The sequence below is a fragment of the Apus apus genome, chromosome 12 (assembly GCF_020740795.1).
Source record: "Apus apus isolate bApuApu2 chromosome 12, bApuApu2.pri.cur, whole genome shotgun sequence".
NCBI lineage: Eukaryota > Metazoa > Chordata > Aves > Apodiformes > Apodidae > Apus > Apus apus.
In genome coordinates, this window is record NC_067293.1 from 12,018,698 (window position 1) to 12,040,980 (window position 22,283).

The 22,283-nt window shown below is 42.3% G+C and overlaps 1 protein-coding gene across 5 annotated transcripts in view; it reads left to right on the forward strand.

The window, feature by feature from the left end:
- The window catches only part of PAK3 (p21 (RAC1) activated kinase 3), a 186,651-nt gene that overhangs the window by 135,748 nt on the left and 28,620 nt on the right, over positions 1-22,283 (forward strand). For all 5 annotated transcript variants that reach the window (XM_051630652.1, XM_051630655.1, XM_051630656.1 and 2 more), the window contains 2 exons: positions 14,921-15,117; positions 20,985-21,085. In XM_051630652.1, coding sequence (XP_051486612.1) covers positions 14,943-15,117; positions 20,985-21,085 — 276 coding nt within the window. In that variant the 5' untranslated portion in view covers positions 14,921-14,942. The remainder of the gene's footprint in view (positions 1-14,920; positions 15,118-20,984; positions 21,086-22,283) is intronic.

Sequence of the window (22,283 nt, forward strand, 5' to 3'; positions counted from 1 at the left end):
TGGCTTTAACTGGTTTAATGTGTTCTTTTTTTCCGTTCTTAGTTTTTAATCAAAGTCTGTTGTCTTCTAGGGACATAAGTTTCTATGAAAATGATAATGATATTTCTTTATCAAATACGTTTATCATTTCATATTTGCATGGCCCTGCTTCCTAGCAGTGAGTGGTTTTGTCAGCTTCTGTCAAGCTATAGGGTAATGCCTCTGATTTTGCAAGGGTTTTTTTATTAAACAACTTGTATTTGCCCACTGACCTCAGAACGATGCTTTTATTCTGTGTTTTCAATGTTTGGTGGCATTTCTCCAGTCTGAGATTGCCTCTTACCATTGCAGCTGGCTCTACAGTCCAACTGGAATCAAATTGCTCTTTGATTTGATGGCACAACAGCAACCATAGCTGTAGAATGGCTGGCAGCTTCTTATGCAAAGCCAGACTATTAAGAATGAGTTCATTTGCTGAGGTGGTACTGCAGAGGTCCTTCTTTGTACAGGAGCATCCTCAGTCACTGCATTTACTCGTATTATTTACCTTCTGGAGAAGCTGCATCCTAAAGGTGTTTTGTTTCCTGTTTGTATTTACCCTGTTGCTCTGAGCTGAGCATTTTTATTTTTGTCTATCTTTCTGTACTGTGCCCAGGACCACAAAGCCTGTATTTTCACACAGTCTGTGCTTCCTGGGCTCCCTTAACTGCATTCTTACTGGGTCCAAATGCCCTTTTTCTAGGGAACTGTCTCTGTGTTCCATGCTCACGGGGTGGTGCAGCTGGCCATGCTGGTTGGAGGCATTTTTCTAGATCAGGAGCCTCACCAGCTCCCCTGTAAACTGGGATGATGTGTCTCTCAGACTGTTACTTGTTTCACGAGGGGACCTCTAAAGTTACACATAACACAGTGATGTGGGGCTCTGTAACCAAACAGTTTTTTCTTTCCTCTGCTTCATGATTTTGCTTGAACAATAGTGCCTCTAGTTCATTTTGTCTGAGATCAGACCACATATATCAGCTGTTCTGCGTTGTGTTGTTTTGTTTTTAAAACTGTCTCTGGCAGCAGTGCCTTTATTTCTTGAAGTTTTCTGCCACTTACTAAGATAATTTCAGCTCCATTTTTTCTTACCTTTTCCTCAAGGACACATCAGTGTACAGGCTCTGTTCTTGCTTCTGTTGACTTTTTCTCCCAGCAATCCAGCATTTCCAGAGGTTTGATACCACCCCAGTTCTTCCTGGTTTATTTTCAGTTCCTGGGAGGTATTTTTGGGCCTTTTTCTCTTCTTCACTTGCTGTCCAGGTTGTTGACACTGTTTCAGGTGCTGTGTGCTGGCTAACCCCATTATTGCTGCAAGGTGTCTGAAACTAAACTGGCTCTTTATTAAGTTCTTTAAAGTCTGATAGATCTGGCAAATAGAAGCAACCTCTCATCTACATTAGCAGCAAGGGAGAGACCTGAGTTCTTCACAGAGCAGGAACAGACAAACAGCCCTGCTCCCACCTCTTTTGAAGACCAGCTCCAGGCAGTGGTTTGTACGGAAGCAGAACTGGAAGTACTATGAGTCCAGAGGCTGGTGGTGTGCTGCCAGCTCTTGCATATCCCATCATCTTCCCATAACTTCCACTGTTCCTTCTGGAATGGGGCCTGGAAAGGAATATGCTCACTGTGGGCATGGTTATCTTGTAGCCAGGAGAGGTGGCAGTTGCTGCCAGCTGAGGAGTAACAGGTTACTGCAGTCTGTGTGCACATGGAAATGCTCTTTGCAGTTTCAAAGCAGATGTCAAGAGTTTGTCAGTACCAGGAGTGGGGCACAGGAGGGCACAGGCCCATTGAAAGCTGCCAGGAAAGAACTGCAAGGCTCTGCAGCTGTATGCAAAGTGACCACGGAGACATACCACCTTCTGTCTGCTCTCCAAGTTGGCTGGTTGTGAGCTGTCTCTGTAGAAGTATTTTGTCTGTATCAGGTGTGTTTGCTAAGGCACAGTGCTGTGTCAGTGCAGCTGGATCCGCCTCCTCACTGCTGCCCTTGATGCCCTTGCCCAGGCTCTCCAGGCTGTGTGCCCAAGTGCCCACGTACAGGTGTGTGTCTGAGGGGAGCAGTGCACCTCCAAGCAGTGCCCTTGTTTGTAATGACTGGAGGGTAAAGACAGGCAGGGGAGCTGTTAAGGTTCTTGGGGACATCTGTTTCTTGCATACTGCTTGGCTGTTCTTCCCAGTTCTCAGCCTGCTTTGCTTCTTATAGAATATATAACAATGCAGCTGTCATTTTGTGCCTCAGATTTCTCAATTAATGTACTTCAGTTTTCTTTTATGGCCTAAATTTGTTGTAAATAGAAAGTAGGGGGTGTCGAACAGTAGTAGGCTTCAGCCAGCAGCAGGGTAAATGTTGAAGAGCTGTTTAAAGAACAAATTTCTTTGCAAAGCTTTTATGCCATACATCTGATGTGTGCCTGGCACAAGGAGTCTATTTTGGGTCCTGTTCTCTTTCCTTTTCCTCGCTTTTTTGTTTACTTGTTTCTGTGCTTTTTGATCCTTCCTTATTTTTGTTGCTTTCTTTGACACAAGATAGCCTTAGTGTCAGCTGCTGCTCTGGGAGTTTGGATTTCCGTAGGGATTTGCATTAGCACCTCAGGCTGCTTTAGAAACACCTACTGTGCATTGGAGGCACTTCCTTTTTAAAGGAGCAAGTGCAGATGGTTCTGTATGTTCTTGACAGAGACCTTCAGAAATCGGGGTATCGTGATGTGTTGGGAAGCAATGTGGCTTGGCTCTTGTCTGCATATATAAGAAGATTTGTGTCCTTTTGCACCAGTGACTTGCAAATGTGCTCCCAGGTTCTTCAGACAAGGCATCTGCGACTGTATGGAGAAGCTAAGTGGTTTGTCCTAGTGGAAGTCTGCAGGAAACAGGAATGAAACCCAGAAGTGTAAGATGCTTACCAGTTGCTCTAACTGGGATTTGTAGCATGGACATGGTGCCATTTCCAAAACCAGAATGGTCCCTTCTAACTCAGGCACTCTTCTTTACGGTGACTGAGGCTGGGTTGTCCTTACTTCTGGTTGCTACCACCTTTTGGGGGGAGGTTGTTTTCATCCTGTGCTGGGCCTAGGGTTCTTAGGCATGATTGTTGCAAATTCTGCAGGAGACTATGGACAAATACATTCCCTGGAACTCTTTATTTTTTCATTTGGGTGGTAAGAGGATGGTGAAATGTTTCTCTGTTGTAATGTGGAGTCAGGCAAGAAGCAGCAGAAGGGAGCAAGGGATTATTTTTTTGAGAAATGAGGTGTTGAATCCCTGTTTTAGCAGTTTAAAAATACCGGAGAGTTGTGATAACTGAGAAAACATATTTATTGTGTGGATCTTGTTTTGCTTTCTGCATATAGGTGTCATTTCTTCCTTGACCTATTTAAGAATAACATTTGTACGTTTGCTCTCCTAGTCTTCCCATCCTGCTGTTCTGAAGGCAGGGTCTAGCTGACAACTGGAAAGAAGTGCATGCAGCAGCTGCTTCATTTCCCCCTCTGAGTCCTCTAGATCCATAATACCCCCAAGGTAGATGTGCCATTACGCACGATAAGATCACTAATGTAGCAGGTGAATATTAGATATATAAATCTAGTCAACTGTAAATAAAAGGCCTGGCAAAGAATAAAAGGCAAAACGTTGTCCCTGGGGAAGTAAATGGGGATATGAATGCCTTCCTGCCCTAGTGCCCTAAAAAGATGCAGAATCTGGAACACATCCACCTGCCAGGTGAATGGCATGTGGCAGCCTGGGCTTTGCCCTTTCCTTACCTGGAGGCAGGAACTATGTCCTTCCAAACATACTGTAAGGATGAAGGTATGTTGGGAAGATAAGTACAGCAGATCTTCACATGTGGTGTTGGTGTCTGTTACTGCTTATGGCATTTGGAGGCCTGAAGTCCATTCCATGCTCCTTGTTCTTTATTTTTACTTCTTGGAGTGGGGTTCACCTCACAACTCCACTTGGCAATCCTGAGGTGGCCTAGAGTAGTCTTTTAAGTGTCAAGTTCATCCTTCTCTTCTGTCTCAAGTGTTTAGTGTTGTTTACTACAGCAAGTTCCTTAGCTTGCAGTCCAAGAATTGCAAAGGCAAAATAAGCTAAAAAGTGACTGGAAGGTGCTGGGAATTGCAACTGTGTAATTTTCAATGACTGGCATTATCGTGCTGCTTCCCCATCTCTTTCATAGTTGTGGAGGTTGCTGGATGTTGCCTTGGGCTGCTTGTGTCTAGTGGAACATGGGCCAGTGCTTCAGCAGAGGGGAGCTATAGTTGGCACAGTGACACACTCCTTGCTGGTCTCCTGGAGAACTTCATGCCTGTGTCTCCACGCAAAACCAGCTCTTGCTCTGCCCATGGGGACTGTTGCACAGGAAAGGGCTGTGGCATTTCTTTGGTGAACGTTGTTAGTGTGGGTATGGGCTGGGGGATTCACCTGGTTGTGTTTATCATGGCATGTCTTATGTGGATATGTCAAGTAGAGAATAGACTATGGAAGGGCAGAGAAAGTACCGACATCTGCAGAGAATGAGTAGCAGAGAAACTGGTCCTTTTTTTTCTTTTTCCCTTCTCTTTCTTCTTTGAAACTTTGTTTGATTCCTTTTTTTACATAAACAAAATTAACGTAGTAGACAAAATGCCAAATGGTTTATTTAAAACAGTTTTAATGCACCAGCTGGAGTTCAGTAGGAGTTTAGAGTGCCCAAAATATATGAATTCAAGGAGTTACTTACATATAGAAATTTTATTACGGAAGTCCAAGCAAGAGGAGGCTTCCTTTGATATTGTTTACATAGTAAGAGAGAGAATGAGAGCAAGCTCACATCTTCCAAACCCTGTGACTGATGAATGCTCTGCCCAGATCACTCAGCATCACAACTCTGCTTGAGAGTGACTGAATTAAATCTCCTGTGCAGTTGTTTTGTGGGGCTGTCAGCCTTTCCTCTGCTGTGACAGAGCACACTGGGTGGAACAGACCTTAGTCTCTGCCTTGGGATGCTCCAAGTTCATTTTAAGCTGAAACGTGTTGTTGCTCTGCTGAGAGTGTAGACACAGACACTGTGTGGTGCTGTGCGTGTAAGCTGGAGAGAAACCCTGCACCCAAATGCCTGTGTGCTAGAGAGGCACAAAAAGGAAGAGAGGATAAAAAGGTAGGAGGAGCACACAGCAAATAGACCTGAGGACAGTGGAAGAACTGGCAGGTCAACCTACACATCCTGAAGCTGTGTTGACAGAAGCAAGCAGTGTCTTCCTGCCAGTATGAAGTGATGACATTGCCCTTACATGGTTCCAGATATATTGGCAAAAGGGAGCTTTGCATCATCTTCTGCAGAAAGAGACACATGTGTAAAATAAGAGACATTTGCATGGATGCAATACCACAGCATGATTTTTCCTGGATATTTCTCAGGCATAGGTGAAAGATGCGTGGTGGCCTGGTACCTCACTAGGCTAGTGTATATGAGCATTTAACACATCTTCACCAAGAATTATGAGAAAAGGGTGAAATTCTTTTGCTAATCTGTGAAAGCAGGGATAGTGTGCTTCTCACCATATAAATACAGGTACTGTTCAAACCCTGTCAGATTAATGTTCCAAGTGTCTGGGTGCTGTTGCACTGTAACTGTTCTTGTAAGGACCAAGGCCAGGTTTGAGTTCCCTGGATTGTTTTGATGCCTTGTCTTTCTCCAACTGGACTGATTTAATCACAGCCATTTGGTCAAGCCGCTGCAAAGACACTGCTGTAATATAAGGCTTCCCAACATGAATGCGGTTTTGTAGCAGAAAAAGACCATGTTGGAGAGCATGAATCTTTGTACTCATGTTGACTGGCCAACTAAGTGAGCCAACAAGTGTTCAGCTCAAACCTGAAATAATCATTCAGCAACATGGGTTACAGACCCTCACCGTGCCTAAAGGATTACTACCTGTCAGGTGAGGTTGGGTCAGTGATTGCTCCATGTTAATTGACAGTTAGAAATAATTGAAATCACTTTTGGGATGCAAGAAGGAGAGGGCAGGCTTTGTTTCCACACTGGAAACTGTCTCTCCAGATGCTTGCAGCTTGCAGTAGGGGCTGGCTTCTCATACCTGATTTTCCACCCTGCTTCAAGATGGACTTGAAGTTGCTAATTCAAATTAGAACTCAAAACAATTTGTCTAGGCTATTTTAATCCAAATTAAGGTAATGAATTTTTATTGCTGCAGCTGTGATGTTGCTGTCTCGGGTAAGTAGCTTTTCTACATTTGACTCCTCCAGAACAAAAGCCAACCTGAGGCTCAGTCTCTGGAGTAAGAATAATAAAGTTCCTACGAAGAATTATTTCGGTCTGTCTCCAGTGGTTTAAATCCACACTTCTTTCCATACAGATAGTTTCATATGTAGACAAAGGCAAGGGATACAATCCTGTGCGATGTAGGATATTTGATAAGGCACAGTTCATTTTGAGACCTCTGTTTCTGCTTCATGGAGCCCTTCAGCTGTGTAAATAAAAAGCTAAAGAGAGTCTGTTAAAAAATTTTTTTTTTATTTTTCTCTTGCATATGAATGCCCCTTCTAGGTACTTTTTCATGAATTCTTGTCAATCTCAGGACTGTTTCCCATTGCATTAAAAGGAAAAAGAAAAAAGGGGGGGGGAAAAGAGGCCTTTGGCCTCCATGGAGATAATTCTGGGAGCTTCCAGCTCATTTTGGTGCCCTTCCCTTCTTTTCTCTTTCAGCTGCTTCTGGAGTGCCCGTTGCTCTGGGAGTGTAAGCATATCTCCAGATTCAATGGCTTAGAAAACAACCTTTTTGTTTCAAAACATGAAAAAGTTGAAGAAAACATGACAAAAATACCTATGTAGCTGTCTGGCATTGAGTATGAGTGGGTGGAGGTGCTGCTGGCTCTTCCCAAGGCAGCCAGGAGGGGGGAAACTCCCTGCTTGCTCTCTCTGGGTTGCAGAAGTGTCCTAGTGACCCAGCTAGCTTTTCTGCATCATCAGGGTATGATGTGTCCATACCTTTGTTATATGAAGTTAAGTCCCCTTACATGTCAAAAATAGCTACCTAAAAGTGCATTTTTTAAAGATGTAAAATCCATATACTATCAACATTTTTAAAACAAGCATGACCAAGAGGCTGCTTGACATAGAGTTACCACAGGGGCTTTCCCGACAAGCTTTGAACATGCATTTGCCCATACTCCCTCTTTCTGCTTGTTTCTGTTACGTGACTTTGTGCATTAGAGGATTTTGCAACCACTTTGCAGGCTTCTGATGCTGCAAGATCCACACTTACTTGAAGCTGTTAGGAATATACTTCTTTTCCTTCCTGTGCTGTTATGAAGTTTAATTACTGAATTCCTGGGCAAGTTTTCATGTGGAAAGCTGATACTCTGCCCCACACCCTCTATGCACATACATCTTCTCCTCCCAGGTCATGTAGCCATCCCAAAGCTCAGGCAGTTTAGTGAGTGGCCAGGATCCTGGCAGGAATGGATTACTTTTGTTTTGATGTGATTAAAAAACACCCACAAAGAAAACAGGCTGGGCTCATGGTGTGGTCTAGGGCTCAGCCCTGTCCCAGTGGAGTGGAGAGGGACTCCAACTCAATCCAGTTTTTCTTACATGGTGTCTCACTGATATGCTGAAACCTCTGTGTCCTTGTTCATGTTATCTCATACAGTAAGCACTGATGAAGCACAGCCCTGAAATACACACTGAACTTCAATCATCACTGGATGTAGTGATGCAAAAATAATCCTGTGTTTTGCTTTTTGGGACCACCGCCTGAAGAGCGTTGCTTTGGACAGAGAGGGAAGGTGAGGGCTGATCTGGTAAAACCTGGGCAGGTCCCAATACCTGTTGCACTTGAAAAAGTGAACCTTTGTCAGAAGCCCTGAAGTGTAGTGGGAGCAGATACAGGGTACTGGGAATCTGCAGAGCGGCAGAGGGAGATTCCTGCACGTGGGAAGAGGCGCTTGAAGTGGGTGGGCTGAAGGGTGTTGTGAGACAGAAGTCAGATGCATTTTGTAAATTGTTGCCTGTGGTTGCATCGGCACTTTGCAGAGCAAGAGTTGTAGAAATAAGTGTATTTAGACTAAGGATTTGAAGAGGAGAGATCCTTGAGGGGCGTTTACTGGAAAATGCTGTCAAATACAAATTAAGCAGGGGAAAAAGAAAAGTTTGCAGGTTACTTTCATCAGTTGTGACAAGCTCCACTACTTCAAACCATTCCAAGCTCTTAGCTATTTAATTGGGGTCTTGAGGTCCAGATATAGGACATAGTAATTCAAATTTGAATAAATATTTAGTCAGAACCATTAAACTCACAACTACTGCATTCACATCCCTCCTGTATTGATTTTTTGCCACTATCACTGCAAGTGCACTGTCAAGAGTGAATTTTAAACCAGTATTAGTAAGTCACTTAGTAAAATTCTTAATGCTGCAATTCCTGACGGAAGTGTGCTTATCCCATCTCAGAAAACAAACTGTTACTAGTCCTTGTGACCAGGGTAGTTTTGCTTGGATACAACCTGAATTCAAAATATCCCCTCCAGACATGGAGCTGCTTATGAACAGCTAGTTCAGAGGCCAGAAGTTACTTGTAGCAAGTTTCAGAGGATAACTTCTGAATAGATTAATAAATTGGAGAACATAATGAGCTGCTTACAGGGTGTCTGCAAACAGAAACAGAGAGTACATTCGGCAAAGAGATTACTCCGTTTGAATAATTTGCTCATTGCAGAGCATGTTTACCTACCTGTCTGTGATGGGAGTGGGGAGGCTGAGTTGGCAGATGTTTGTGTTGTGCTTTGAGACAGTTGTGTGAAAGGCAGTATAGAAATGAAGTGTTATGGATTCTAGGGTTGTAATTCTTTCTGTAGTTTGTATGAATGCTGCCCTTTTTGGGGTTATATAAAGAAGAGAAGCAATGGGTGTTTTGCAACACGTGCATGTGCAGGAGGCCCCAGAAGGTTGTCTTTACTCCCAAAGGCAGCGAGGAGCCCAGCCTGTGTCTGTCCTTCCTGCAGAGCCTTCCCTGTACTCCCACCTCCTGGTACAGGCACCCAGGGCTGGAAGGAGCTGAGGATAGACTGTCCTGGGGGCATTATGGACCTGAGTGCACAGGCTGGGCTGTCCCTGCTTTAGCTGATGCTGAATGTAGCCCTTTTTATTTTAATCAAAAAGGCATCAGTATTTTATTTTAACCAAGTTTTGCAGAGAAGACAATGAACATCTTTCATGTAAGTAGTGAAGCTGTGACTGCGTGCGTTCTGCACAGCTAACCGGCTGCTCTTTCTAATGAACTTTAAGAAAACTGCAAGTAAGCATGCAGGTGTAGAAGAGCAGACAGAGTTCTTCTGCATCTGGTCTGGAAAGTACTGTATAAATACCTTCAGATAGTGCTTAACAGACTGTCTCAGTACTCACTATCTAGAGAGAATCCTTCTCAGTTACATCACCATTGATTTCTGGGAAACAGATGAGTATCACTGGGAGCAGAATTTGGCCCATATATACTAAGTAATAAAGTATCTTTTTGCAGGAAGTATATTTATAAACAAAAAGCAAGCATTGCATCTTCAAGTTGCATTTGCAAAGCTACTGCCTGAAAATTGGCATGGCTTCTTCCAGTGAAAGGATCTTAGAAACAGTTTTGATGCATCACAAGCTGCAATAGTATCTCTGAGGCTTTGAAAATGAACACCAGTGTCTCTGCAAACAGGATACTCTTTGTGAGTTTTAATTGGAACCAGCCATGTCTGAATGCTGCAGATGTTGAAATAACGTGACTAACCTAAGAAAGCTATTCAAGATCTATCTATAAACAGTATTCCCCAGACACACAGGGGTGAAGGGCTTACTGGGATAACGGCCCAGCATGAGATTCTGCTCTGAACTTGAACTGAATTGAATCAAAATTTTTGTGTATTGTTTTGAAGACATTTGGGTGCCTCAAGTATCTTCCATCCTCTCCACTTCCTAGCTTGGCAAGAGCTAGATACAAAAATATTGTGAGACAGGCTTTTTCCAAAGGGGAAATTGAGTCATTGAGAAGCCATATGCCATGTTTTTAAAGTCAGTGTTTGTCTTTGCACTTAACAAAACTGGTGTTTGGAAGAGCTGGAGAGGAAGGCAAGGGACATTGGATCGTCTTTTATAACCCTGTAATAGTTGTGTAGAAGCAACTGACCTGGCTGAAAAATTATTTTCAGCTTTTGCCATTTGGTTGTGAAGCCTAGGTAACATAGAATCATAGAATTGTTTTGGTTGGAAAAGACCTTTAAGTTCAAGTCCAACTGTTGCACATACTTCAATACACTTTCCTGTTTTGGTACAACTGCATGTTTCTTTAAATGCTTTCCTTAAAGCTAACAGGCATTTGAACGAATTTTCTCTGGAAGTGGGGTAGCTATTTGGTAGCTGTCCTCTCTGTTGTACACATGCTGTCATCTTGCAAATCTCTTTTAAAAGGTTTGCCAACTCTGCCTTGGTCGCACTCAAGAGGTCTTTGAGGACTGAGAGAGGACGACTCTGTCTTTTGTCCTCTTCGTGAGCACAGGCTGGCCTCTTCTGAAGGCTGTCCCTGCTGACAGCCTGGGTAGCAGTCACAGCTCTGGAGTGGTGAAGTGCTCTGGTTGCTGTGTTGTTGCAGTGCATAGAAGTGGGGCACACTGTTTCACAGGTCTGTGTGCTAGGCTCTAATCTCCACTGTAGAATTATTCTGTAATCTCAATTCTGTTTTTTAAAAATTTATTCTCAAGCACTTAGGGGTGCAGGAAGAGTCTAAAAAATGTGACAGGGAGTGCAAACCAATGTCTTGCTGTCTCCCTGAGCTTGTGAAGGCTGTGGAATATTAGGTCAGAGACCCTGGAACTGCTCCCTGCCTTTCAGTTAGAGTCCTGTGGATTTTGCCATCCTTTGGGCATGAGACTCAGCAAAAGTTGTTAACGGCATTATCCAAATACATCTTAAACAGTGACAGTCTTGGGGCATCAGCCACCTCCCTAGGAAGCCTATTCCAGTGTTCAGTTGCCTCCTCTGTAACGAAATGCTTCCTGATGTCCAGTCGTTTCACCTTCCAGTCTTATCAATATCCTTTTATTTAAAATAACCCACAAAATAACAAAATCCTGAAAAAGAAAAGTAGAGAACTCCAGAATTTAACTGTTTTACTAAATGTGTAGATATAGCATATTGATTTCCAACAGCAAAAGGTGATTTTGGATGGGTTGTCCTATGCAAAACAAGACTATCAGGACCAAAGACTTGCTATTATGACAGGAAAAGCTGGCCCAAAGATGGAGTTTAACTTGGGCTATCAGGCTGTTGACGCTTTTCAGCGTTGTAAACTTGAGAAATTTCTGTATGTCTCGATTGCCCTCCATTCTTTATAGGTTTTCTGTAAGTTAAGGTTGGAGTGAATCAGTACAAAACACTTAAAAACAGAAGTCTTAATTGATAGTGAATGTTCTTTTGTCATGATGCAGTAGTATATGGAAGTTCTCAAAATTAGAATGAATGGAAGAGCAGATGGGCTCTGATCAGGAAAACCAGAAATGTTAAGTCTCTTGGAGTGTAATGCCTTGTGGTCTACTTTAGTTTTCATTTAGACCAGCTTTAGAAAGCTCATATCCACCATTAAACCTTTTAGGCTATCTTTACCCCTCTCTTTTTTTTTTTTTTAATTCTTTTTTTTTTTTTTTTTTCTGGTGTAGAAGTGAATAAAAGAGCTTTGTACAGTTCTTGAAACTGAGCCTGAAACAGCTCTGAACAAAATATAGTGTTCCTTTCAGAATCTTGGAAATAATTACATCATAGGCAAATTGGGCCAGAAACCGTTAATGGTATTCTTTGTGGAATGCAATCCCATGGGAGGACCTATTTCAGCAAAGTGGCATTGTTTACAAATAGATACAGTGACTGATACAGTCATCCCATTCTGAGGGACAGCTGAAACCTTGTGCCCTATAATGGACTTCACAGAATAACTGTCTTGCTTTTGATAACAAGCTTAAAATGTGCCTTGGTGCGTCTGTGGTCAGCATCACGCCAGTGATGTCAGGGAGTGAAGGCTGGCTGGGGCACTGGAAAAGTATTTGTAGGTGGCTTAAAGAGAAAATAAGAGCCTCTTCTGCCATCAGCTCCTAGAGGAGGAGCTGGAAGAACAGGGAGCCATGTCCAGATGTCTCTGTTGGGATTAATGAGCTGGGGAATCCCTCATGTTTCCATGCACAGGAATACCTGGGCATTGTGTGCTTTCCCTTCACCAGGGTAACACACATGGCACATGTACTTCTCCATGTTATCTTATGGTATTTTTCATTAGGCTTCCCCCCCCCATTACTGGAAAACCTTTTGTATTTCAGGATAGAATTCACAATAATTAGTAAAGTTAACTGTTTGACCTACACGTACCAAAGCATTGAGTTCTCTAGGTCAATAGGTGAGTCTGTACTTGAAAGGTTGATCAGCACAGGCCCTAGGCTTGGCACAATTACAACTATTCCTTGCTGATGCAGAGTACATCACTGCCTACATAATGCTCTTCCATTGGAAGGTGAGCCATGTTCCTCCATCACCAGAGCAGGTCTACCAGTAGATCTCTACCTGGACAGCTGGGCTGTCAGCAGAACGCTCTCATGGGGACCAGGCACATGCTGGGGACAGTGGTTTTCTGTGAAGGATCACTTTTCTGCCTTCCCAAGTGGTGTGTTTCAAATAACAAGAATGTGTTTTATTTGACAGCTGCCTGCAATACCTGACTATATTAGTTAAGGGTGCATGGTCTTGTCTGTGCTTCTAGGCCTGAAGGCAAAGGGGGAACAACACCTGGTTGGTGGCAGCCTGTGGTTCAGTATTACCTTTGCAGTGTAGAGGTGAAGGTGAGCAACTCCATGGTGTAGGGAAGATCTGGTAGTTCATATAGGGCTTGAGCCTATGAGTAGACATCCCCCTTGGCTGGTGAACATCATACTCATCTTCCACTGGAGCAACTGTTTGAGCTCTCCCTAGTTGACTGCAAGCAAAATAAACCAGAACAGCTCAGATCTCTGATTTAACACAAACCAGTTGATGAAGTCAGCTGGGAAGAGTGCTCATACAAACTGCTTGCCTGATGAGCAACTGGGGTCAATGACGTCTTCAAGTGCATGTTTGTGAATCTCCAGAATCCCGACTTAGTGCTGTATGTACTAGGCTGGGACAGGCTGTTGCTGGGGTTTTCAACTGTGTGACCCTGGGGTTCCTTGGGGGATTCACATGTTTAGGAATCCCATTTTGTGGACCTATGGACTGGTGCAAAACAGAGATGTGATGGCATATTTCATTTATTGTTCTTGTCACTGGGCAGATTATTTGAATCTCAGATCTGGCATTTTGGGACCTCATTTAGATGAAAATAAAATTGTAAGTCAAGTAATAAAAAAATAAGTGATCGTTTTATGTGTTGTAATTTGAAAATGGTAACAAAGGCTAAAAGGGCCATGTCATGGAAAACAGTCTAGAGTGAACATCTCTAATTGTTTCAGTTGGCCGTTCAATTTTTATGTGGAAGGTACTGTCAGTTAAAGCAATGTGGAATTGTTTATCCCCTATGTATCTGCTGGAAATCCTGTCAAAATTCCAGCTATATCAAAAGAAGTGCAGTTGTTGAAAATTTTAACCTAAGTTGTTAAAAACAATCAATCAACCAAGCAACCCAAAAACCCTCAACCATGGCAGCTTTACCTGACCAGAGTGAGAGCAGTGATGCTGGTACCAGTTGATGTTCAGGACCTCTTTGTGTAAGTGACAGTCTCCATGTCTGGCTGTAAAAAACCTACAACTTTCACAGCTGGAAAACATAAGTTGCTTAATTTTAAATTTAAGAGAGTAGCTGATGACTGCAATAACTTGTGTTGTCTGTGAATCAGCACAGCGGTCTTCCATAAAAGGAGCCACTTGAAATGCATTGATTTCAGAAGGGTTGGAATTGTAAACTTTAAAAATACGCAGTGTAGCCCACATCACATCTGATCTGTCTGAAATCATACTCTATTTTCAGGTCTTAAACCAGTTCATTTTACCAAGCATTGCTTGTTCATTAAACTGGCTGCTTAATCCAGACTTGAATTTTTACATTTAAGAGACACTAGAAAGATTAGGAATTCGAAGTCATACCTGCCCTGTGTTTTCCCAACTTAAAAAAGTTTTGTCAAAATTTCTGGGTATTTTTTACCTTACATCAGTACCCCTGTCAACAGTCAACAAAAGACTGTACATGTCCCTCCCTTGCTGATGTACCATATTTGGGACTTCATGATGCCACAAACACTCCTATGGTGACAGACCTGTGAGGAAAACTTGAACTGTTATCATTTTCCTACATGGGTTTTTATTTATTTTTTTAAAGCAAATGTATTACTCATTTTTATATGCAAAGAATTTCTATGTGGTACTTCTGCATGACTTTCCTTTGAGCAGATCATTCCTTTTGAAGCTTCACACTCCAGGGCTAAACCCTCCAAACAGAGCAGGGAAGGAACAAAATGTTTGCTGTCCATACACCCCTAACATGCACTTTGTTTCTTACATCATAAAAATGGTTCACTAGATAGTTTCAGTACATAATTTCAATTTTGCTTTGGAAGTCTCGTGTTGGAGGAAAATTTGGATTGTAAACAACTACAGAAAAGAAGTTGTAAATAAAAAATTTTTAAAGCCTTCAACATTGATTTAAAATAGCTTTATTTTAATGGTAATACATTGATTTTTAGGAATTTGCCACTGCATTTATTTATAGCAACCAGCAGTAACCTTATTCGGGCAAACTTCTAATAGAGAGGCTTTCTTACTCCACCAGAATGCTTGTCTTGCCCTCTTTCCACACCAGGACTCTAGCCTTGGCACCCTTACTTGACAGGCATGTTTTCTGTTCTGCTTTTGCAGGAGGCTGTGAGGGCTACTGAAGATGTCCGATAGTCTGGATATTGAAGAGAAACCTCCAGCCCCACCTTTGAGAATGAACAGCAACAATCGCGATTCTTCAGCACTAAACCATAGTTCAAAACCGCTCCCCATGGCCCCTGAGGAGAAGAACAAGAAAGCCAGGCTTCGCTCTATCTTCCCAGGAGGAGGGGATAAAAGTAAAGTATCAGTAGTGCGAATGGGTGGCTTCGTCTATCTTTGCTTTCTGTTGGGTTTTGGTTGTTGTGCTTACTGTCTACCACTGTTTTCTTTCTGTTTCTGTTGCAGAACATGGTAAAGTCCTTACAAAGGCTTCTGTTCCAATTACTCTAGTAACACTGCAAAAGAGGAAGAGGTGTTCAGTCAGTTACTTCTGTCTTTGAAAAGCCAATACAGCCTGCACACATTGTGCTACTTGCCTTTTAAAAACAACTTAAAATAGTTAATCCAAGGATTCCTTTCCTTTGGATTTTGCTTTGCATTTGCAGTAAGAACAGATATGAGGTTGTGTACTTTTGAAAATACACTTGCAGAAGTGATAAGGCAATATGCTTGACACTTTTGTTTGGTTGGGTTTTTTTCAATGCACTTACATTCCAGGAATAGGAGATGGGCTCTTCTTGCTTGTTTTTGCAGTGAAGAGTGGACGCAGAAAGGCTTGGTGTAAAACCTGCTAGGTATGGTTATAGCAAGAGAGTCTTTTAAACGTTCAGGAAACAGCATTTCAGTTGCATTCTTTGAAAATGCATTTGCAGAAAGTAGTAAGGAGTGTGTTTTAAGTGTCCTTACGGAATTAAAGGATCTTTTTTTTTTTTTTTTTATAATACCATGGGAGCTGACAGGCTGCACCCACAAGTGCTGAGTGACCTAGCTGATATCACTGTAAGACCACTCCTGGTTATCTTTGGAAGGTTGTCACTGTGTCTTTAAGAAGGATGATCTGGGGAACAACTGTGGGCCAGTCAGTCTTACCTTGGTCCCTTGGAAGCTAGTGGAAATCCTCCTGGAAACCATTTCCATGCAAATGAAGGAAAAGGATGTGATCAAGAATAGTCAGCATGGATTTAGGAAGGGGAATATGTGCTGAACCATACTGACAGCCTTCTACCTGGACATGACAGGCTTGGTGGTGAAGGGAAAGCAATGGATGCTATTTCTAATGTGTTCAACACAACCTCCTGTAGGGTCCTTGCAGACAAACTGATGAAGTACAGTCGAGAGAATTGGACAGTGAGGTGGGCCCCAGAATTGGCTGAAATGCTGGCCTCAGAGAGTTGTGATCAGCAAAGTGAAATCTAGCTGGATTTCAAGAGGGATTCTGCCTTTGATGTGTATTGCTGTCCTCCAAGGAGAGCTCAGAGCTATGGAACTGCGGTCATCCTCTCGGAGCTCCAGCTCACCCATGTTGCTCTGCTGTCCTGTTCAGAGTTAGCTTCCACAGATCATGTGGAGCAGTTGGAGTTGGTCTGGCATTCAAAACTCTTCACAGGCAGGAAAAGGCACAATTTCAGCCCTGTTCCTCCCCTCAGTGAGAGTCAGTCCTGATGGCTCCTCTCATGTGCAGGCTATGGCTGGATGGACCCATACCTCAGGCACATCTTATCAGTTCACTCTGCAGAGTGCTTCCCACAATGTCTCATTCTAGGTACAAAATTAATTTTCAATTTATTCTTTTTAAAGGCCAAAATTGAAATCTCTCCTGGGTTCTTTAATTCCTGGAAGGACTTGGGTCACTTCTGCCCCTGACTGTCAGCAGGATGATGATATCCTTCTCTGAGGGAACATTTCTTAAGCAGGAGGTGCTGTAGTGAAATGAATGCAGAAATAAGGAGGTCCAGAAACAACCTCTCCCGGAAATGATCAGTGACATTAAAAATAGATATAATTAACTACAAGTCAGAGCAGTCTTAGGAAAGATACAAGGATCATGATTTTAAATGTGACTGTGAGGGAAAGCGAGTTAAGATTTATAGCTTAATTTTGTTGGGTGAAATAATAAATGGAGGAAGTTTAGGTTGGCTGGCCAAGCCCCTTCAGGTGGTTTCCTCTCTGGGTTGGCTTGTGGATCCGGGTATCAGCTTGTCTGTGCATGCTTCACAGACTCAGTGACACAGTTTCGAGAGTCCTGCTTATAAAATGAAGGTGATTAATGTGGCTGCTTTCATCCAGTGCAGTGCTTTGCAGCACCACAAATTTTTATTAATAGTCCACCACTGATACTAGTACACAGAACATGAAAACACCATGGCAGAGTGTTTCTGTCTGAACTTGTGCGAACTGTATTGTTTTTCATTTGCTCACCAGAGAGGAGGGCTGTGGGGATGGATATGCTGTTCTCTCCAGGGCAGTGGTGTATGCTGGGACGGCTGTTCTCAGGGACCAGGAATCTTTTGCAGTCACTTCTCTGTTAGAGGGTAGGGTTTTCAGTTAGGGTTTCAGTACTCCTCCGTTTAAAACATGTTTTGGCAACTGCTGATGGCTCCATGGGGCCCCTCTGTGTTTCTACAGTCAAAACAAGACACCTAGGCATTAGTGTTCTGCTCCTTCCCATAGCACTTGACCTCCTTATGTTCCTTGGTGTAGCTCCTCTCACCCTCATCTCAGTAGTATGGTACCCCTTTCCCAGGAGTGAATCAATATCACTCCCGTTGGAGCGGCTTTAGACTTAGCTGTGGATGGGAGCAGACTGACCTTTAGTCATCTGATTGCCTCCTGTACAGAAAAAAACAAGAAGAGAGACAAGGAGAAAAACCCAGCAGGGTTAAGATTAATGGAGGAGAAGGAGAAAGGCCAAGGCTGCCTGAGTAGGACGGGAGGTGCAGAGCAGGAGGAAGGATGGGAGGTCATTGTGAGTAACAGTGGATGCAAGAGGAGATGGAGGAAAGAACAGAATGAGATGAAGAGGAGGCAAAAGAACAGGAGGGCGTAAGCATGAGGTCAAACCCTTCCTCCCTCTCTGGAGAAAAGCTGCCACTTAACTGAGTCACATTTTTTTCCCCCCAACAACTGCTCTTTCAAAATAATAATTATTATGAGTATTCAGACTGTAGAAGGCACAACAGTCTTTCCGTGTTCTTTTTTAATTTGTGAAGTTGCTGAGGTGGTGTGGGTGGCCCTCATGGCTAACTGCTGTGCAGCAGGAGAATGCTGTGATGGGCATTTGTAAGAAATTCAAATAGGAATGTCCAGTATAAACCCCTTGAATCCAGTCAGTCATTGCTTCAAAGAAGTCATGCCTTTTCATATCGTTTTTCCAGCTTATGTAAAACAGAAGTCATTTAAGTTGCAAGGCAGAGGCAGAAGTGTCAGACTTCTTAGACCGAGAAGTTGTGAGGGTGTTGCAAGGAAATGTTTTATTCTGTATTTAATTTATAGTTTATCAGCATTTGGACCGTCCGTGTTACATCCACAGCGTAGTAGGCAGAGATCAGTGAAGCATATGAGCCAGATTTTGGGGAATAAGTTGGAATGCTTGTCCCCTGGCAGGAGAGGCCTAGATGCTTTTAATGGAACCTTTTCTGCGATTCCTGGTTTTGCATCTTCATTTGACTGTTGCTTTGAACTGAATTTTATGATCCTTTAAATTTAATTTTCACTGCATTTTCTTGCAAAAGATGAGGCAGGAGAAGCCAGCTTTGTTATCTACAATAGAAGGTTATCTGTGCTGAATGGAGATGACGTCTTGTAACGGGCAATGTCTATCCTAAAAATTAAACAGTATATCATCTTAAGAGATAAAAGAAGGACAAAAGCATTTGTATTTGATATGTTGCTGCCATCTTTACTGAATGCTAAATGAAAATAATTCATCAGTTAACATGGTGTAGAGGTGTGCAGTACAGACAAAAGGTGAAAATTATTTAGGGATGATAAATGCACAATGCAGAGAAAGGATTTGAAACATCCAAAATACTCTACACTATCACTACAAAGAGCAGATTATCTTCCAGCTAAAGGAGGCTGTAAGGTAGAATAAGAAAGATATACAAAGAGAGGCCTTGTGGAGCTGCTATCTGTGAGCAAAGACAGTCTAGGCTGGGAGGGATGCTGATAAATGGTGAATTCAGCCTTTCCATGAGTCTCCTAGGTGAAGTTATGAAGCTAGCAAACATAATACTAAAACACAGAAGGAAAATGTTAATTAAAAGTCCATGAGCGTAGTAGTGCTTTATGTTAGAAGACTGATGTGCCAGAAAATAGATTTCATAAAGCTCCATCCTGGTTGATACTGATAGAAGGGGATGGTTGCTTTGAATTAAGACAGACATAAAATTGTCTGGTTTTGATGTGCAGTGTGGCTGTCACTGGCACTGCACTGAGGCAATGTGCAAGGCAAAGACAGGACCTCAACAACTGGTCCTTTCTCTCCTGCTAATGTATAACTGTGGCATATGTATTCATTTTCATATTATCACTAATAAATGGTGATGCACTGGCCTTTAGAAATCCTGACATAGAGTCCCATTGTGATAGGCACAGTATAAACCTCTCATGTCTCTGGTTTTCTTACAACTGTTAGTGTGCTGTCACATTACATCTATAGAGCAAGCCTGCTCAGGACCACAATGAGGATATGTAAGCCAGACACACATTAAACTGGTAAGAAGGGCAGCAGAGGAGAGGTGGGATCCTGAGGGACAGATTGTTCTTTTTAAAGATGAGACTTAATGTGACTTTTTTGTGTTCTACATGAGTGTTTTATGTGTGTCTCATTTCCTGAGTTTTTGTTCATAACTCTTGCATACTTCAAGTGAGCACTGTAACATTTTTTTCTGTTCCAATCATAATTTTCCACTGAAATGACAAATCTATTTGGTAAAATGGCACTTCCCCTCTCAGCTGTTAAAGATACACTGCTGGTACTAGAGAAGATCTTAGAGATAGCTCTGTACTGTATTATTCAACCACGTGATAGTCTTTGAGCATGCTGGTTCTCCAGGGAAGCCAAGTATTTCAGGTACTTGCCAGCAGGATAGATGTTTGAATGTGGGTTAATGCTATATTTATATCTGCGTGTTTGGGAGTTGTGCAGAACTGTCATTATTGTCACTTTTTTTAGAGAAATCTCTGTTGATCATGGATTCTTGGTGTATCAGAATGAAGGCAGCTTCTCTCAGCCTTTATTCTTTTATTCTCTATCAGGCTCGGTAGAACTGGGCTGAAGTGAGATTTGTCAATAGTAGAAAGCACAGCAGAGGGATGACCACAAGTGATGTTACTTTAAAAAGGTGTTGAAAGAGGAGGGAGATGAGAAGCATATGCAGATTGACTGACTTCCAAGTTTGTCTCCTTCAATAAGATACTCTACACTCTGTAAGTACTGGTGGAGCGATTTCAAAACAAGGGATTCCTGGAGAGTAATAAAGCCTGGGTTTTATGGTTATATGTCTTAGTTATCTGAGAGCTCAAATGAAGCTTTTCCAGTGGCATTTCTAGGATCTTGTTGACGTGCAGGGCCTGTGGTTTGTAATCCAGAGTGGCTGCTTCAGCCTTTTACTCGGAGTGAAAGGAGTAGGATCTTGGGCTTGTCCTGAGCTGCTGCCTGTTTTCACACAACTTGTGAGAACCTGGTTATCTAAAATACCTCTCTTCTCTGATTAGGCTGAGCTTGACAAAGGGATCAGAGCATGCTGGAGAAAAGACATACATGCACACAGGCATGAACATGTGCTCTGGATGCTTTACTTCTGCAGGATCCCACAGAGCAAAGTCAAACAGGAGTTAGTTGCTAGATATGAAAAGAACAGATAATAGAAGTACTGGTGGGAGAGAGCGTAAGAAGGCTACTTCATGAACAGCTTGCTTTGGCAACCGTGACACTGATCAGAAATAAACCAGAAAGAAATGTCAGCTTCTACATCTTCCCAAAGAGGGGCTGACAGTTAGGCTGGTGGTATATTATCTTGGGTCTATTTATTAAGTGAAATGGATATTAGTGAATTTGTTTTCCACTTGTAAAATACTATTTTGAGCACACCTGATTGTGAACATTTTTTTAATTAAAAGCTGTGCAGAAAATAAGTGCATGTTAACATTTTGCCTCTAGCCAACAAGAAGAAAGAGAAAGAACGTCCTGAGATCTCTCTTCCTTCAGACTTTGAACATACCATTCATGTGGGATTTGATGCTGTCACTGGAGAATTTACAGTAAGTAACCACTGTATTGCCTGCCTACCAGAGCTTCTAGTTTCTTGATGGTAAAATAACCTCCTGTTGCCAGAAATGTCAGATGACAGCAGCCAGGCTGTGAAGAAAGAGATATTTATTGATTTGGCTTAGGATTTGGAGTGCTTTGCTTCTGATTCAGGCTGCTTTTTTTCTCCAAGGTTTGTCAGTGGAGTGTCTGTGGAAAATGGAAACTAGGATGAATGTAGGTGTAAGCTTTTGTCAGTCCCAAAAGCTGCTACAGGGGTTGGTTATTCAGTGTCTTTGGAAAAGCATTAAAAACCCCCACACATGTGCTTAGTTTATGTCTTGGTGTAGACAATCTCCCCCAAAGTGCTAAGTCCAGCTGCTCTGCAGATAACCCGTGGAGACACCCAAAAAGCAGCAGTGGAAGTCCATTTTGATTTATTATCCTTCAAAATATGTCCATGGACTTAAGTGATCAAACATGTTTCTACCCGTTAATAAAATAGCAGCCAGCTTTCTCTGCTGACATCACCGTGAAGTGTATGAAGTGTTGGGAAAAAAGTCTGATAGAAGCTCCTTGAAGTGTGCAGGGGCTTCAGAGCATTTACTCTCAGACTGCTACTTAGGTTCTGAAACCATTCGTCCTTAAAGCTAAGATGGCAGTAAGCTTACATTTGGTTGAGCTGTGGAGGTGGGAGGAGAGATGAGCAATTCTCTGTACCATCAGTAGTACCCTGTGAGCTAAGTGGTCAGACTGTGTTACCACCGTGTGTCAAACTGTAGTGTCTGCTAGTGCAGACTGGCTGCATACACCAAACAGATGGGACAAATAATTTGCCTGGACTTTCATTGCTACTTTTGTTTCTCAAAAATTTCAGAAAACTGGAAACTTTCTGTATGCTACAGTAGTAGCAATAGTAATAAAACCAATAAAAATAGAAGGGAAAAAAAGACACATTTAATGTCAGCATGTCTTCAAAGGAGTAGCGAAATTCAATTATCCTAAGTAATTAGGAAACACAGCTACAGTTAAAATATGTGGACTAGTAAATTAGCCTTTTTAAGATAGATGTCACATCAAATCTTACTTCAAAATTTATTCTGTGCCAAATGCTACAGCTTGCTTTAATGCTTATTTTAAAAGCCCAGATGTGGTCACTTTTGATAAAAAACTTCACATAAGGCTTTTAAAATTGTGTTTTTCCTGCTGTCT